Source organism: Camelus bactrianus, chromosome 10 (genome assembly GCF_048773025.1).
Source record: "Camelus bactrianus isolate YW-2024 breed Bactrian camel chromosome 10, ASM4877302v1, whole genome shotgun sequence".
NCBI classification, from domain to species: domain Eukaryota; kingdom Metazoa; phylum Chordata; class Mammalia; order Artiodactyla; family Camelidae; genus Camelus; species Camelus bactrianus.
Genome location: NC_133548.1, coordinates 64,129,105 through 64,145,841, shown reverse-complemented (window position 1 = coordinate 64,145,841; position 16,737 = coordinate 64,129,105). Strand labels below are relative to the sequence as shown.

Below are 16,737 nucleotides of genomic sequence, written 5' to 3'. Positions count from 1 at the left end.
CCCACCAGGGCTCTGCGTTACCGTAGCTCATACTGGACAAAACCTCCTAAACTTTCTGTCTAAGGAAATAAAATCCCGGCACCCGCAAAAAGAAAAGGAATGGCATTCCACTGTGTCGTACCTACTACTTCACCTCTACCCCGCAACTCTCATTTGTTCTTCAAGACCCAACTCAAATGTCACCTCCTCTGGGCAGCTCTCCCCAGTCCCTCCAGTGAGAGCCATACCACCCTCTCTGGTCCCTTGACATTCTCTGCAAACTTCGATCCTAAAAGAGCACGCCACACTGCAAGGATCTGTTCAGATGCTGGTTCCTCCTGAGACAAGGCTGGAAGGACCTTGAGGGTAGGAGCCATATCTTTATCTCCGAACCGAGTACAGGGTGCACAGAGCACACACTCAGTAAGTGTTGTTGAATCCATCAGCCAGTCTTAAGAGGAGTTACAGCAATGCAGAAAAAAAGATCTGGACAGTCAGGATACTGGAGCCTAGCTCCAGCTGCCCCAGAGTCGCGCATTGTGGGGGCTTATTAACCTCTCTGGGCTTCAGTTTCTCATCTGCTGCATACGGTGGTGGGACTATATGATTTCTATGGTCCCTTTAAGTCCTCTGTTTTAGGGTTCAGACTACTTTTTCTTTGAAATCTACAATGAAAAACGACTATAAAACTCCATGGTAATAACATGTTCCAGGAGTTTGGACACTCTCCACGACGCCAGCCAGGAAAATCACTGCTTTGCCAGGCCATTAGGCCGAGCTCCCAAGGACGGCCAACAACAGGGGCCCCTCCCCTAAACTCACAAATCCCCAATTGCCTTCTGTTACCTTTGGAGAAAATCCCCAATTTCCCTTTGTTCTGTTTCACTCTATGTATTTTGGCCAAAAGGTGGCTTATTAAATATTACACTCAAGAAAAAAACCAATGACAAAAACCTAACATGCCTTGAAAATAATGAGTGCTAAAAGCATGCGTTAAATCACTAGGCTTACTGTGGAAAACAGAAGAGAAGTTCCTCAAAAAAACTAAAAATAGAACTACCATATGACCCAGCAATTCCAATCCTAGGTATATATCTGAAAAAAACAAGCACACTAATTCAAAAAGATACACACCCCAATGTTCACAGCAGTGTTATTTACAATTGCCAAGATATGGAAGTAACCTAAGTGTCCACCAACAGATAAATGGATAAAGAAGATGTGGTCTATAAATAATAGAATATTACTCAGCCACTAAAAAGAATGAAATTTTGCCATCTTCAGCAACATGGGTGGACTTGGAGGGCATTATGCTAAGTGAGATCAATCAGACAGATAAAGACAGATAATGTATGATAACACTTATATGTGGAATCTATAAAATACAATAAACTGGTGAATATAACAAAAAAGAAGCAGACTTAGAGGCAGGACAAATTAGTGGTTACAGTTGGGAAAGGGAAGTGGGTAAGGGCAAGATGGTGGTGGATTAAAAGATACAAACTATTAGGTATAAAATAAGATATAAGGATATATTGTACAACATGGGGAATATAATCAGTATTTTATAATAACTATAAATGGACTATAACCTTTAAAAATTATGAATCACTATATTGTACACCTGTAACATATCATAATATACATCAACTATACTTCAATAAAAAAAATTTTAAATTGCTTTAAAAAACTCTCTAGGCTTGATAATCACCTCGTTACCCCGTACTCTGGGGGTGGCTGGTACCTCAGGACGGCCACTTCTGTCCTCGCAGGCTGCGGGGCAGGGTAAGGCTTGGCCATCTCATGCAGCATCCCAGGGTGCTGGTCACTGTAGAAAAGTCCATGCTCCTGGGTCTTGCTGACCGGGGACACCATCTGCTTGGTCTTGAAGGGGTACTCGGGTGGAGGACCTCGGGGGTCCAGCACTTTAGCTGCAGGCTGGGCTGGGGAGGGCCCCCCTCCCGCCTTGAACCCCTTTCCGTTCCCTGAGCCAGGGAGGTGTTGCTTGGCACCGTTCCTCTCCAACGACAGCTGCATGATCCTCTCGCTGAGAGAGCGGACGTGGCCCTGCTTCAGTTCCTTCAGCGCCTCGTCTTTGTGCGCCTGTCCGCTGTTGGCACGGTTCACCGTGGGCCTGCCCTCCGTCCGGGCCTTCTGACTGGGGCCCCCGGCCATGTAGTAACCGTGACCCACCACCCCCTGCTGCTGTGGCTGCGGCTGCGGCTGCTGCCCCCGGAAGAACTGGGACTGGGCTTTGGCCTCCTCGTACGTGGGCAGCTCCTCGTTGTTCTGCTGGGGCTGCGTGGACCGGACCTGTTTCTCCATCACCGTATTGTCCACCTGGTGTTCCTGACCCTGCGGCTCCTGGCGTGCCGACTGGTAGACCATTTGTGGGTCTTCTTGAGTGAGGTTTTCCGTGGAAGAAAAGCTGTTGGCGGGGTGGGCTGGTCCTGCACTCCCTGTGGCCTGGTGCTGAATGGCCAGCAAGTTCATGTTCTCGGTCGGGGTGCCATACCGCAGTTGCTCCTGGATCAGCCGCTGTAACACTGTTCCAGCTGCCGCATCCTCGGAACCTCTCATTTCCACCTCTGAGATCCTCGGGAAGTTCGGGGAGTGGAAGTTACAAAGAGGATCCTCAACTAGAAGATAAACACGGGAAAAAGAGATCAGGCTGTTCCACGGGAACATAGGTTTGGATGAACGAGGTGAACAAGGAACTTTCTAATGATAGTGGCATTTAAAGATTTCAAACACACCATCACCCTCATTTACCCTGTGGTTTCTCAGGGAAGCTTTTCTCCAATTCAAAGAGACTCCCCTGTGCTCCCTTCCCTCGCCTCCTGCTGCCTCCTTGACCTTGCTCAGGCCTTAGGGCCTCCTTTCCCTTCAAGCTCCCAACTGGCCCCTTCTCTTCAGCATATAAACAAGCCAAGTCTTTCCCATCTTAAAAAAATTACAAGCAAAAACCAAAACCAAACAAAAAGAAACCACCTTTTCACAGCCCCATGTAAACCTCTAACTGCCACCCTGTCTCTCTCCTTCCCTCCTCCTCTTCTTATTTATTCATTTTTTTTTTTTTTAGTGTTTTTTGGGGGCTGGGGTGGGGGAGGCAATTAGGTTTATTTATTTGATTATTTTTTTAAATTGAAGGTACTGGGGATTGAACCCAGGACCTTGTGCATGCTAAGCACCCACTCTACCACTTGAGCTATACCCTCCCCCTGCTTCCCCCCCTCTTCTGATTATTCTCAGAAAGCAATCTACACTTGCCATCTCCCCTTTCCAAATGCTCCATCCACCGCCCTCCCCACTGCTCTGATTAGTAATCAAGCCCAGGGAGAACTTGCCAGCTTAACTTTTCTGAAGCATTTCGCATGCTGATCACTACTTTTTTTTTTTTTAACTGAAGTATAGTTGATTTACAGTGTCATGGTAGTTTCTGGTATACAGCATCATGATTCAGTTATACGTATATGTGTATATATATTCTTTTTCATTATAGGTTATTACAAGACATTAAATGTAGTACCTTGTGCTATCCAGTAGGCCCTTGTTTATCCAGTTTATATATAATAGTTTGTACCTGCTCATCCCAAACTCCTAATTTATCCCTCCTTCCTCCTTTCCCCTTTGGTAACTCAAAGTTTCTTTTCTATGTCTGAGTCTCTGTTTTGTAAGTAAGTTCATTTGTATCTTTTTTTTTTTTTAGATTCCACATATAAGTGGTATCATGATATTTGTCTTTCTCTGTCTGACATTTCACTCAGTATGATAATCTCTAGGTCCATCCATGTTGCTGCAAATGGCATTGTTGCATTCTTTTTTATGACTGAGTAGAATTCCATTGTATAAATATATATATATACCACAACTTCTTTATCTAGTCATCTGTCCATGGACATTTGGGTTGTTTCCATGTCTTGGCTACTGTAAATAGTGCTGCTATGAACACTGGGGCACGTGTATCTTTTCAAATTAGAGGTTCCTCAGGATATGTGCCCAGAAGTGGGACTAATCACCTGTTTCTTGAAATGCTCTCCTCACTTGGCATCCAGGCTGCCCCCTCTCCTGGTTCTGGATCCTGCTTCTTCTCTGTACACTCCATTTCTGGCTCCCATTTCTCCACCTGCCTCTTAAATGCTAGTGTTTCCCACAGCTTGGCCCCGAGTTCTCTTCCACCCTCACTCGACAGAACCTCATCACATCCACTGTCCATCTGCAAGTACTGACTCGTGGCCCACACATCTATAACCACCAGCCGATGGTCTGTGGGTCCTCCAGACTCAACATGTCTTCCTCCCCTCAAGAGACTCACCCACCCACCCAACCCTTGTATCCCTACCTTGTCTACTCTTTGCCAAGCCTGGGAGTTTTCCCAAATTCCTTCCTCTCCGTTACCCCCAACATCCAGACACTGTCTGCCTGTCAATTCCACCCCGAAAATGAAACATCACTCCAACTCTCCTCTTTCTTCCCATGCCAGTCTCCGAGTTCGTTATTAATAACCACAACACAACCACAAGAACCATCTTTAAAGTGCATATAATATCCCAGGTACTGTATTAAATTCTCTCATTTGTTTAGTTTATTCCATATATCATCGCATGAAGCAGGCATTAATTCCCTCACCTTACAGATAAAGCAGAGGTTTGGAGAAGGTAAATCAGCGAGGTCACAGAGGCATGAAAAGACAGATCCAGGATCCAACTCATTCCACAACGAAATCACATTACAGGCCCTTGAAGCCTCATACCCAAACCATTCCAACAGCTTCCTCGATTTCTCTGACACTAGCCTCCTTCCCACTTCCAAACCCACCCCTCAGACTCCAGCCTGTCTTCCACACTACCCTGAAAGATTGTTCAAAATGAAAAACTTAATCATATCACTGCCCTGCACCAAATTCCTCAACAATTAATTACAGGATGAGGCTGACAGTCCATCTTAGGGCATAGCAGGGACTGCTTATCTATCCAGCAACACCTCATGACATCTCTGGCCCCTCACTGGCAACCCCTCGGAGTTCAAGTTCAAGTTCCAGCAATACCTAAGGACATACAGTTTCCAGACATGCCGGCTCTCTCTTGATTCCAGGACTTCGCTCCCATCCGTCCCTCTGCCTAGAAAGATGCCTCTCACCACATCTTCTTGGGAAATTCCTAGACCTGCTCTGAATGATGGCTCCAAGGCAACCTTCTCAGTGAAACCCTTCCTGCTGCAGCCCAGCAGGCTTGAGCCCTCCTTCTCCATTGTCCACGCTCCGCTGTTCTGTCTCCGCTAGAGTGATGATCACAGTAGAAGGCAATTATTTATGTATACAAGACTCTAAATTCCTTAAAGGCAAAGATCATGCCTCCTCATCGGGGTCTCCCTAGCACATGACCCAGTGCCTGCATGTACGGAGGGTCAAACATTTAACCAGTAAAAGAAGATCTGAGTGCTATGAACCGTAAAACTGACCCCGTTTCACAATAGTACGAGGAAGTATTATGTTGAGAATATTTATAGCATTAGGATAATAAAAATTCTACCACTTACTACTGGCAAGCCCTTGAGCGAATCACCTGTTCTCTTTGAGCTCAATACCCTCACCTGTAAATTGAGAGAATTGAGCTAGCCCATCTCTAAGAGACTTCAACTCTACAATTCCGTGCAATGACAGTTTTGTGTTTTCATTCATACACAGAACACATCATTTCCCCCCAAACCATCCTTCTTCCCCAAGGCTGCCTTTATTTTTTCCCAAAAATGGCATCCTTATCCTAAGAGACATCCAGGTAGAAATTTCACATTCAATTTTGACCCTTTTGTCTCCTTCGCTCCCTACATTTAATCAAGTGCCAAGCTAGTTTTTCAGTAAAACGAGAAAAAAATAAAGGTGGTGTGATATGCTCGCTAGATACATAGATACACATACACTCACACATGTGTATGTGTAGACACACAGAGATGTGTTATTGGGGTTACTGTCCTTTTTTGGCAAGGGCTGCTCTCCAGGATTACCTCCCTCTTACTCTTTTTTGGTATTAAAATATGAGAAAAGGTGCTGGTAGATGACATTTTTAGTGTCTCTGTAACAGCAAAGACTGCAGCCCCAACGTCCATGCCTTCACCCACTCCCTGGGTTCCAGCTCTCCTAGCCAGTTGCTTAAATGTCCTGAACAGCCTAATAGCTTTTACTTCTGGCTTCTTCTCCTTTCAATCAACACTGTATTTATCATCTGTCTTCCTCTTCTAGAATTCAAGCACCAGAGAACAGAGTTTTACCTGTTAAATCCCAGTGCCTAGAACACCACCCCGTTACACAGAAGGCATTCAGGACAGAACTGTTGAGTAAAGAACTTTATAGACTGGTTCCTGAAGCTCAACTCTGATCTACTGCCAAATCACACCTCTGTGACCTCAGGCAAATTACTTGGCTTCTCTGAACCTCTCTCCTCTATATAACAGTCGGGCTTCAGATCTGCATCACAAGATGCCACATGGAGGAAATTCAAACTTTGCCCTCACCTTCAGAGAATGTTTATGGTAGCTGAAATATAAAACCAAAGTTCAACAATACAAATTTTTAAACAACAAAAACAGATCACTGAAAAGCCACACAAGATGAAACTGCCAAAAACTATAATAAGCAGGGAAGAACGCAAGGAATAAAGTTATCAGTGTGGGTTGAGTTGGGCCATCACTCAGTCCGCAAATACCAAGTGCCAACCTGTTACATTCAGGCATTCTGAGAGGAGCGGGGGTTAAGAGAGTGACGAGGACAGTCCTTACCCTCAGGGCTTAAGGAAACAAAGCAAATGCAAATAAAAATCCACACTTTAAAATAAACAAATACAAATTCAAATAAAAATATATTTCCAAAGGAAAATGATTTGAGGGGATGAATAATAAAAAAGGAATGGGGTCTCACCAAGCATGAACACTATTCAATTCCCTTTTCGTAAGCACATTGGGCAAGAACCTTGAGATCGTTCCTTAAAGTGGTTTATTCCTTCATGGTTTCACCAAACTCAAAAGGCCTCAAAAACAGGCAGGAAGTTTTTACAAAGGAGGCAGTTCCTTCCCTACTGTAGTTTTGAATTTCTCTGAATTTCTGAATGATTTGCAAAAGGAGGTAAAAGTGAAAGCAGAAAAGAAAAAAAAGAAATGCAAGATTCTGGGAAGGTACAGCAGAATATTTAGGAACTAGAGAAAAATTAGGAAATAAATGGTATAATTCTGAAGTTCCTAGATACTTAGGAACTCTCTCCACTGAGTCACATATTAGAATAAAATATTCTATCAACACTTTGGCACAAAAAAATAAGGCACCTACCAATGAAGAGACAACCAATAATCCAACATGCGATTTTTTAAAACGAGGACAGAGAAAAAATTAAGCAAAAGAGCTAAAAACGAGAAACATAAGATTGTTCTGCTTTTCCAACGCAAGTGCCAGTAGAATAACTTACCAGCTTTTTCCCTGATGTTACTGTTTGCCTCCACCGTCAAAGGAGATGCTTCATGCCTCCCGGAATAGGGCTGAAAGTCTGCGAAAAAGTAGTTGGGGTCTTCCAGAATCTGGACGGGGCTACTGGGGCTGTAACAGGCAGAAGGGGGACCTGGGGGCAAAAAGCAAAGTGCATATTAGTGTCAATAACATCGTCCTGGCCCTCCTCCCTGCCTGACTCACACCAGGCTTTCTCCCACACAAATTTCCACTGGCAGGGGAAGCTCTGTCTTTTTGATTCATAAAATTCCAAAGTTACTATTCAGCATCATCACAAGTCTAGCCACCCACCAGAATGACCCGGGAGGTCACAATAACAATTTTCAAGACACACTGAGCGAAAGCAGGGACGCATTCACACAACCCACTGCCAAGGGCGGCGGCAGAGACAGAAATCAAGTCGCCTGTGGACGCGGACGAGTCACCAGGTTCTGGAAGGTCAAGGTAGGGGCACGGAAAGTGTGAGGGGGGTGGGGGGGACAGGGAGGCCAGAAAAGGAAAACTAAAATGGGAAGAGCAGCTGTCTCTTGGAATATAGGGAAGATACAGAGAAGGCTGGTCATTTGGCCAGACCACGTGTTAGCGGGAGCCCGTCCCAGCCGGGCCCAGGGCACGCAGCCCCGCTCTATGGTCTCTGACCCTCGAGTGGCAATGCGAGCCTGGGTCATGGGTTCCCTCTGCCAAGCACCAGCCTTTCAGCTCCAGGGTACCTGCGTCACACACACACCGTCGTGTGCCTCCTGTTCCAATTCAACGTGACAACCGTACAGCCACTGAACACAGGATACCACGACAGTGCACTGATGCGGCCCATACAGCGTCGCGGGAACACCCCGCGTGATGGATCTGGGCTGCCTGTCCTCTCTGCACTGAGGTCTGCCTGGGCTCCACGTGGAAGCCTCTTTTTGGCAAAAGTAACTTCACTGACTCTGAGGAAAGAGTCGTGCTATTTTTTTTTTAGTATTATTATTAAAATCCCGGCCCCAAAGATAATCCCATTTGGGGAAGGTGGGTATAGCTCAGTGGGAGACACCATGATTAGCACGAGCGAGGTACCGGGTTCAATTCCCAGGGAGTCCATCAAAACAAAACAAAACACAAAAACATAAAGAAAACAAAGCAAAAATGACAATCCCATTAGAAGACAAATAATGTTTTTCAGCCATCACTTCAAACAGATCATCTGAAATTTCCTGCCAGGATTGTTATCTGCCCAGCCCCCATAAGGCCAAAGCTAGTAGGAAGCAACTAATTGCTCTGTGAGGCTGTGATGGGGATTTATTCATCTTCTTTCTCAGTTTCTTCACCTCTACCCCTGAAATATTATTTGTATGTGTGCTCACATGTCTCATAGGCACGTCTGGGCTAGAGAGAAAAAGAAAAAAATTTTTAACAACTAGGATATTTACCTTAGAACATTAAAATAAATCATGTAGTTGTGACTTAGATCTTAAGGATGAATATAAACAAGTATGAATGGCATACTAAATCACAGTTCCAGCGCCTGTGACAGTATCTGTCCGTGTTCTCTTTTTGGCCAACCTGCAAGGACTACCCAGGAAAGAAATGCAGCCTTTTCTGGCCCTCACTGTCTACATTTATAAACCTAAAAGTCTCAGGCTAAAATGAGGAGTCATTGACGACCTGGATCCAAAGGCAGATCCTGGCCCGGCGTCTGCTTTGGGCAGGTGGAAAATTTCAGTGGAAAGTTGGAGAGACGCACAGTGCAACCTTGGCCACCCGGTAGCATCACCTAGGAGCTTTGACAACGCCAGTACCCCTGCCTCACCCAGACCTGGTCAGTCAGAATCCCTGGGACAGGGCCCAGGCATCCTGATTTTATAAAGCAACTTGTATGATTCCAACATGCAGTCAGCGCTGAGAAGCCCCAAGCTAGTGGGAGAACAGTACACACAAGAAAAGAAACAAACAAAAAACCCACAAACACACCTCCTGCATCCTCAGCCGCTCCCCCACCAAATCAGAGTCAGGCAGGAGCTGAGAACCCACACACTTCAGTGGAGAAAGTGTGGTGTTCTCTGACTGTAGATGTGGGTCACAAATGGCACGTGCCAGCATATGACTGCTTCAGGTCACACCGTCTAGTCATGTGACTAAAATTTTCAAGTGATAACAGAGAATAAACTGCCAATAACCTTGAGGCCTAAGAACATACGTGTATAACACATAAGCACATATGAAACTGGCAAAATCTGAGTAAGATTTGTGGATCGTACCAATGTCGATTTCCTGGTTTTGTCATAGTCACGAAGATGCTACCATTGGGGGCGGGGGTGGTACAGGGTGAAGAGTACTCGGAGCCTCTTTGTTCTTCTTCTTAAACTTACGGTAAGTCTATAATCATTTCAAACTAAAACAGTAATTAAAAAAGAAATCTTGCCCCAAAAAACAACGTATGTGACTACATATGTATGGGTTTATAAAGGAATGTGCAGGGCACGTGTGTGTGTATAGATACATGCTTTCAACACGGGGCCCAGCTAAGAGCCCGGCACTAAGCCACTCCGAGTCACCAGGGCACCAGGGCACCAACAGCCTGCCAAGTGAGAGTCCGCTCAAGGGCTCCAGCCGCAGAGGACAGGGCTTGAAGGCGGGCAGGGGCTGAGCACAGAGGGCACCAAAGATGTGCCCGCCTTTCACCCTTTCTTCTATAGACCTCAGTGTTAAGAAAGAGCTAACACGCTTCACACACACGCCTGTGCAGACTGAAGGACAGGACACCCAGCTCCACATCAATAGTCATTTAAGACCTGGCGGCCTGCACACCGACCATGAGATCTTTTCCCACTGCTGCCCCCTCTCCTCCGAGGTGAGGGGCCAAGGCTGGCTGTGCAGACGGTCAGAACAGACGTTGCAATTTAGAGATGGAAGAAATCTTTGGAGAGGGGAGGAGGTGCTTCTATGCAAGGGAAAAAGATGACACTGTATTTGTTCTTAGACACTGGGACTGTGACAGAGATTTGCTATGTGTTCACCAAACCCCTTTCTCTAGTCTTCCTGGGGACACACAGAATCTACTTTTCCCAGCCTCATGCGTAGAAAAGTTTGATTGTATAACTGAGTTCTGAAGGTTATCAGAAAAGATATGTGCTACTTCTAGGACTGGCTCATAAAACCCTCTCACAGATGAATCGTACTCTCCTCCCCTCTTGGGTGGCCACGTGCTGATGCTTAAAGCAAGCATGGGAGCCCTGTATTGAAGATGACAGAGTATCCATCAGGCTATATCCCTGAACGATCAGAGGACCCACATATACCCCTGCACCTGCTCCCTCCAAGAGGACTTAATATCAGCAAGAAATAAATGCTTGTGTTAAAAAAAAAAAAAAAAAGAATTGCAGACAGACAGGCCCAGGTATCAACACTTCACTAAGGCAAGAGACAACCATGTGCGCCACCCCAGCCCTGCCACACCCTAAGGGAACCTTTCACTTCCAGCTCCCTCACCTGGAAGCCAAGGTAAAATGACAGTAACAGGCATCTCAGCATCCACATGAGAGTCCTGGGCTCTGCAGCAAAGACGGACGCGTGGCTCCATCCCCAGTCCCACCTGCACCTAATCTCTCCCTTTCTTATTTGAGCTCAGGGTCTTCATCAGGCACTCCGGTAGCACCGAGTCTATTTTCTTATGCAAAATGCAGGGTACCTAATCTCACCAACAGGGTCTAGGGTATCTGAAATTAAAAAACTGGGCATCAGCATCTGACATGAGCAGAAATGCTGTTCCTCGTTAGCACTTCTCCATCCCCGGAGGCACAAGCTGTGAGAAACCACAGGGGACCCCAGGATACCACCCCTACTCTGTCAGCACCGCAAGGCCTGGCTTGGGCCCAGGACCTAAGTGACAATGCCGGTTTTTAGGGGAGTCCACGGCCAACCAAGGATTCTGCCGGCTCAACACTGTGTAATCTGTACATGGAGTCGCCTCTCACGGCTTTGCAAAGATAATTTCCGCGGAAGGCGCTCTTGACTTAGTAACTTGCAGTCACCTACTTTCAAACCAGACCTTCATCTGAGGCCCGTGGCTGACACAGATTTAGTCGGCGTGGGGAGAGTGGGAGAAGCAACAGAAAACCAGCCCAGGGTCTCCCTCTGAGCAGGGGGCGCGCAGCCCCTTAGGACTCCCGCCTGAAGGAAAGGGAGACATCTGTTTGTGCTGAACTCAGCAGAGGGTGAAATTCTAAAATTCTAGACTGAGGGTTCGATGCTTCTGTCTTATATTGACGATGGCCCATTTCGCCAAGAATAGTCCCTTTTTCTTTACAAAAACTGCATGTCATTTGTCCACACGAAGAATCCTTTGCTTCTCTCTTTACGAGTGTGACTGCTTCTGCCTGGCTCCCAAAGCACCGAAAACTTCCTTCTCATGATGGTTTTACGCTCTTACTTTCTTTGTCACTGTCCAGACGCCTTTAGGGAAAGTGATCCTGAATGAGACTTTTCTCCTCACTCCATAGGAGCAGTAACGACGGCCTCATGGCTGAAGGAGAAATGAATTGAGGTAAAATGAAGTGGGCTTCCTGGGGGAGGCACGAGGCACGGCAGGTCACCTGCTCATCGCTTCACAACGAGTTCATTCCCTGAGATCAGATCCTGAATCCATAAACAGACCACCATCGCAGGCTCGGAAGTCTCCTTCAGGTGTAAATACCAGAGGACATTCAAACTGTCAGGCCGCTATCACCCAACACTCACACAACTGGGAGCCACCAGGTGTTGAACTCCACTTCCAATGACGCCAGTCCCTTGCACATCACCATTTTGGCTATAGCTTCAAGTTCAAATTCTGTTTGGCTTTAGGGCTGTGTACAATCAGACCCCTCCTTTACCTGTCAACAGTCTCGCTGGTCCCCTCAGCATCCCAGCATCCCGTGAACATGCCGCCCTCATTCTCCAAGCCCCCGCTGGGAATGCTGTCCGCTAGCTTCACACTCCCCTCCCCGGGTCCTTTAAAATTCACCCCAGCAGATTTACCTCCTCAGGTTCACCTCCCCTAGAACACCCTCCCCCACCCCGCACTGGCCTTCCTTCTCTCAAGGGCCACAGCAATGATGATCTGAAAAGCACACTTAGCACTTAACATTGACTGCCTAGTAGTATGCAGTCGTCACTTAATACAGGCGGGTGCTACTTCCCCGCGGAGCCTGAAGACAGGCACCATCCATGTACTTGCTACTTTCTGTACATATGTGCTCTCTGCTGGATGCTACCTGCTGACTGATGGAGAACTCAGCATTTCTACTGGGATGGTCTCACCACCAAGTTAAAAGAAAAGGTCCCCAAAAAGCGAGTCTCGGAGAGTTCCCGGGGATTCCCTGGACCCCTCAGTTCCCTAAGATGAGGGAGCACTCGCTGTCCCTGCTGCAGCTGACAGTGGTGCTCCAGGGTCTGCAGGCTCAAAGCCCCCGCTCAACTGCGAAATTCCCAGCTGTCACTGCGCCGAAGTGCAAAACTTCCTGCCAGTTCCACAGGAGCCAAAGCCTCCCGATGCCTTTAAAGACAAGTCCACTGTAGAGATCGGAATAACCTCCTATAACTTGATAACAGAGATTTTAACCACAGCAACAAATAATTCTGTGGCTTCACCTTTCCTTTCAGAGAGCTAAGGAATTTGCTGAGAGTACAAGAGGGCTCCAAGTTAAATGTAAGTAACCCAAGCCTGCTGATTCTGGCAGAACTGGAGGTGTCTCCGGGGAACAGAATACTCTGCTCAGGGAGACAGATGCCCTAGAAACAGCGCTTAGAAGGAGCCCGGAGATCTCACCACTACTACCTGAAAAGTAAGGGCTGGTCTGTTCCCCCAGCTCCCTCACTCAGGACCCCGAGGCCTGAAGGAAGCAGACAGGTCTCGGGACCCTCCTCTGTGAACACCTGCACGCAGCACACACATTTAAAAAGGAAACAGGAATCTCTAACAGCAAACTGTAGGCGCACCGCTGAATACGCCTTCTCACTCACTGTCCCCCAAGGAGCCATCATTTGAAACCCAAGATGGGGGAGGGGAGGGGGTGGGAGCAGGTAAGGTTTTTAAAATTCCCAGCCTCTACATGATGTGGTCCTCCTGGGCACCGAACCTGAATTCAAATCCTCGGATCAATTCACCTATTTAGAAAACAAGTAAAATCTATACACCAGTCCCTATTTCATGCGGACTCTCTCAAAGTGAAATTTGTGATGAGTAACTTTACCTAAAGTTGTGTGAAGTTTAATTCTGTAATGCTTGTTTAGAAACATCTCTGAGAGATTATCAGTGCGCACATACGCTTAAACTTTAAAGTAACAACTAGGTTCAACAGGGCGCTATACTGGGAGCTGTAAATAACAGAGTAATGAGGAAGACCGTCCTTGGCCGCAGGATATGAGGATTTGGTTCTGGAGGCAATGGGAACACAACCACCCAAATTTCACCGAACAGCGTAAGTGCACTGTTAAAGGGACACAAAGCTCTGGGAGCTCAGGAGTCATTTATTACTACTTGTTGATTGATGGAGGTGATTCAGAGCTAAAATGAAAAGGCGAAAGAGACTCGTGAGCAGTACCGGGGAAAAGGAGGAGGACGTTAATCTGCTCTAGGGTGAGGAGAGGGTGCTAGTGAGGAAGACAGTCTAACAAGGCAAAGGAGAAGCACAAGGACTGAGTCACAAACGCATTTGATCTCTTTAAGGGATGGAGAATTCATTGGAGCATGGATATGGGTAAGGAGGAGGATGAAGCTGTATCTACAGACCCAGAATCCAGTATTTAAGAGAGTTTTTAAAAGCACTATAGAGTTATCACATGATCCAGTTGTCCCACTCCTGAGCATATAACTAGAGAAAACTCTAATTTGAGAAGATTCATGAACCCCAATGTTCATAGCAGCACCATTTACAATAGCCAAGACATGGAAGTAACCTAAATGTCCATCGATAGATGACTGGATAAAGAAGTTGTGGTACATATATACAATGGAATACTACTCAGCCATAAAAAAAGAATGAAATAGTGCCATTTGCGTAACATGGATGGACCTAGAGATTATCATACTAAATGAAGTAAGTCAGACAGAGAAAGACAAATACCACATGACATCATTTATACATGGAATCTAAAATGATACAAAAGAACTTATTTACAAAACAGAAACAGACTCATAAACATAGAAAACAAACTTATGGTTACCAAAGGGGAAAGTGGGGGAGGGAAAAAATTAAGACTTTGGGATTAGCAGATACTATATACAAAATAGATCAACAACAAGGTCCTACTAGATAGCACAGGGAACTATAGTCAATAGCCTACAATAAACTATACTGGAAAAGAATATGAAAAAGAACATTACTGAATCACTTTGCTGTACATCAGAAACTAACACAACATTGTAAATCAACTACACTTTAATAAAAATAAATAGATAAATGTGCTAGCACATTATTTTCCTAACACTGCAGAAAAGGAAAAGAACTTAGGTGGTTCAACTTTCAACTACTACCTACCATTTTCCTGACAGTCAGGAAATCACCTCTAATTAAATACTGAGAGTGTTGGAGAACCCGGAAGTCACTGTGTAAGCCTGGGGGGCTGGGTCTACCCGCTGTTACAGAAGCCAAAAGGTCCCCTCCCCTCCCTGTTCTAGCAGTTAGGAGGACCTTGACTCAGACAACTCATGTTCCAACCGAACGTTCTGAATCTTGAGGAAATGACACAAAAACAAAGGGTGTTGATAAATTATCTGTGGTAACAATATCCCCAGGAGTCCAGGAGCAGCACTGGTGTCCATGGTGGCCCCCATCCTCACTAGACAAGAAGCCTACCTGTAGCTGGGTTCCCGGTAGATCTTCACCTAGATTCCTGCCCATTTTCTGTGCCTTCCCGTTAATATGTGAGTTGCCCGACATACGTCCAATAAATTCCTCTTTTGCTTAAGTTAGCCAGAGTTACTTGGTTCTGCTTACCACTGAGAACTTCTAATAGATAGAGACTTACTTTATAGAAAAAAATTAATTGTTCTGACCCCTATTCTAAGAAAACAACATTGTTCGTATCTTAAGTACTATGTGACTTAGCATGCTCTGCTTTGAGTTACAGTAACTGGTATCTGTTGTCCCAAATATCTTTTGCACAAACCCTAGAGAAATTCTTGCAGTCCCCTCAAAGTTTCCTCTATTTGGAAGGCCTTCCTCCCCGTATCAGTAAAGGAAATTCTTACTTTGGCATCCACTAAATGCTAAAATATATACACTGACTATCCGAACGTCTGGAAGCTCTACGCTCGCACCACTTCCTCCAGGAAATCATCTGCCCCTCCGCCCCCAATTTTTTATGCCACTCACCTGTGCTCCCATCGCATGCAGGCACATTTATGCCACGACATACTAAACTGCCTGTGAATTTGGTTTTTGCTTCCTCCCCCTCATTAACTCATAAGCTGATTAACAGCAGGGACCGTGTCTTATTTACCTCTGCATCTCCAGTGTCTAGCAGAAATAAGATCAAAGGAGATGCTCAGTGCATATTTTTTGAATCAATGATTCAGTCCTGAGCAGTTTCCAGCACATAATGGGCACTCAATAAATCTACGTTAATGGAATTAAGATACATTTTTAAATAACTAGTTATAAACATATTCTTAATTCTACAGCACTTAACTCAAAGGTGAGTTTGTTTCTTTCAAACTACTCAGGAGATGGAGGCTTGGTAAAAGCTACTCGGGGGGGGGGGGGGGAGAAAGCCATCTAGTGCTAAAACAGGTTAATTACAAGTATGCTGTGATCCAAATCCTGCAGGAGCTTTGTACACACTAGAGGTAACAACATCACGGGAAGTCTGTAGCTTGAACACAAACTCATAAACTCATATTTAGAGGCAGGTGCTCTTTGGTCCCACTCAACCCCCACCCCCACAGGCCCAGAGCCCGGGGTCTGTGCCCTAAAGGCAGCCCTGGGTTTGTATGTCCTTACAGGTCTGGGAACAGGAGCAGAGTCATCAGACTTCTGCAGGTGTCCACGTACATATCAGAAAAAAACAAAAGGAATCATCTCAGTCCAGAGTCACAGGCAGTACACCATGACAGTAGCCAGAACAAAGGGACCTTATCACAAAGAAGAAGTCACCTTTTAAATTTGGATTTTAACATCAAATCGAAAGGCTATGCAAATATCTTGACTCCAATTGCACATAACATCATAATTCATCCTTCACAGCGATGTATCTGGTGTCTAACTTATCTACAACTAGAAGTACCTGGACTCCGGAGATTCCTTTCC

The 16,737-nt window shown here is 45.7% G+C and overlaps 1 protein-coding gene across 10 annotated transcripts in view; it reads right to left on the bottom strand.

The window, feature by feature from the left end:
* Nucleotides 1–16,737, bottom strand: part of AMOTL1 (angiomotin like 1) — a 164,264-nt gene that overhangs the window by 65,994 nt on the left and 81,533 nt on the right. For 9 of the 10 annotated variants that reach the window (XM_074372891.1, XM_074372898.1, XM_074372892.1 and 6 more), the window contains 2 exons: nucleotides 7,434–7,583; nucleotides 1,691–2,618 (listed from right to left, as the gene is read on the bottom strand). In XM_074372891.1, the coding sequence (XP_074228992.1) occupies nucleotides 1,691–2,618; nucleotides 7,434–7,583 (1,078 nt within the window). Of the gene's footprint in view, nucleotides 1–1,690; nucleotides 2,619–7,433; nucleotides 7,584–7,762; nucleotides 7,842–16,737 lie in introns of those variants that run through there. The other variant, XM_074372893.1, reaches the window with a different exon arrangement.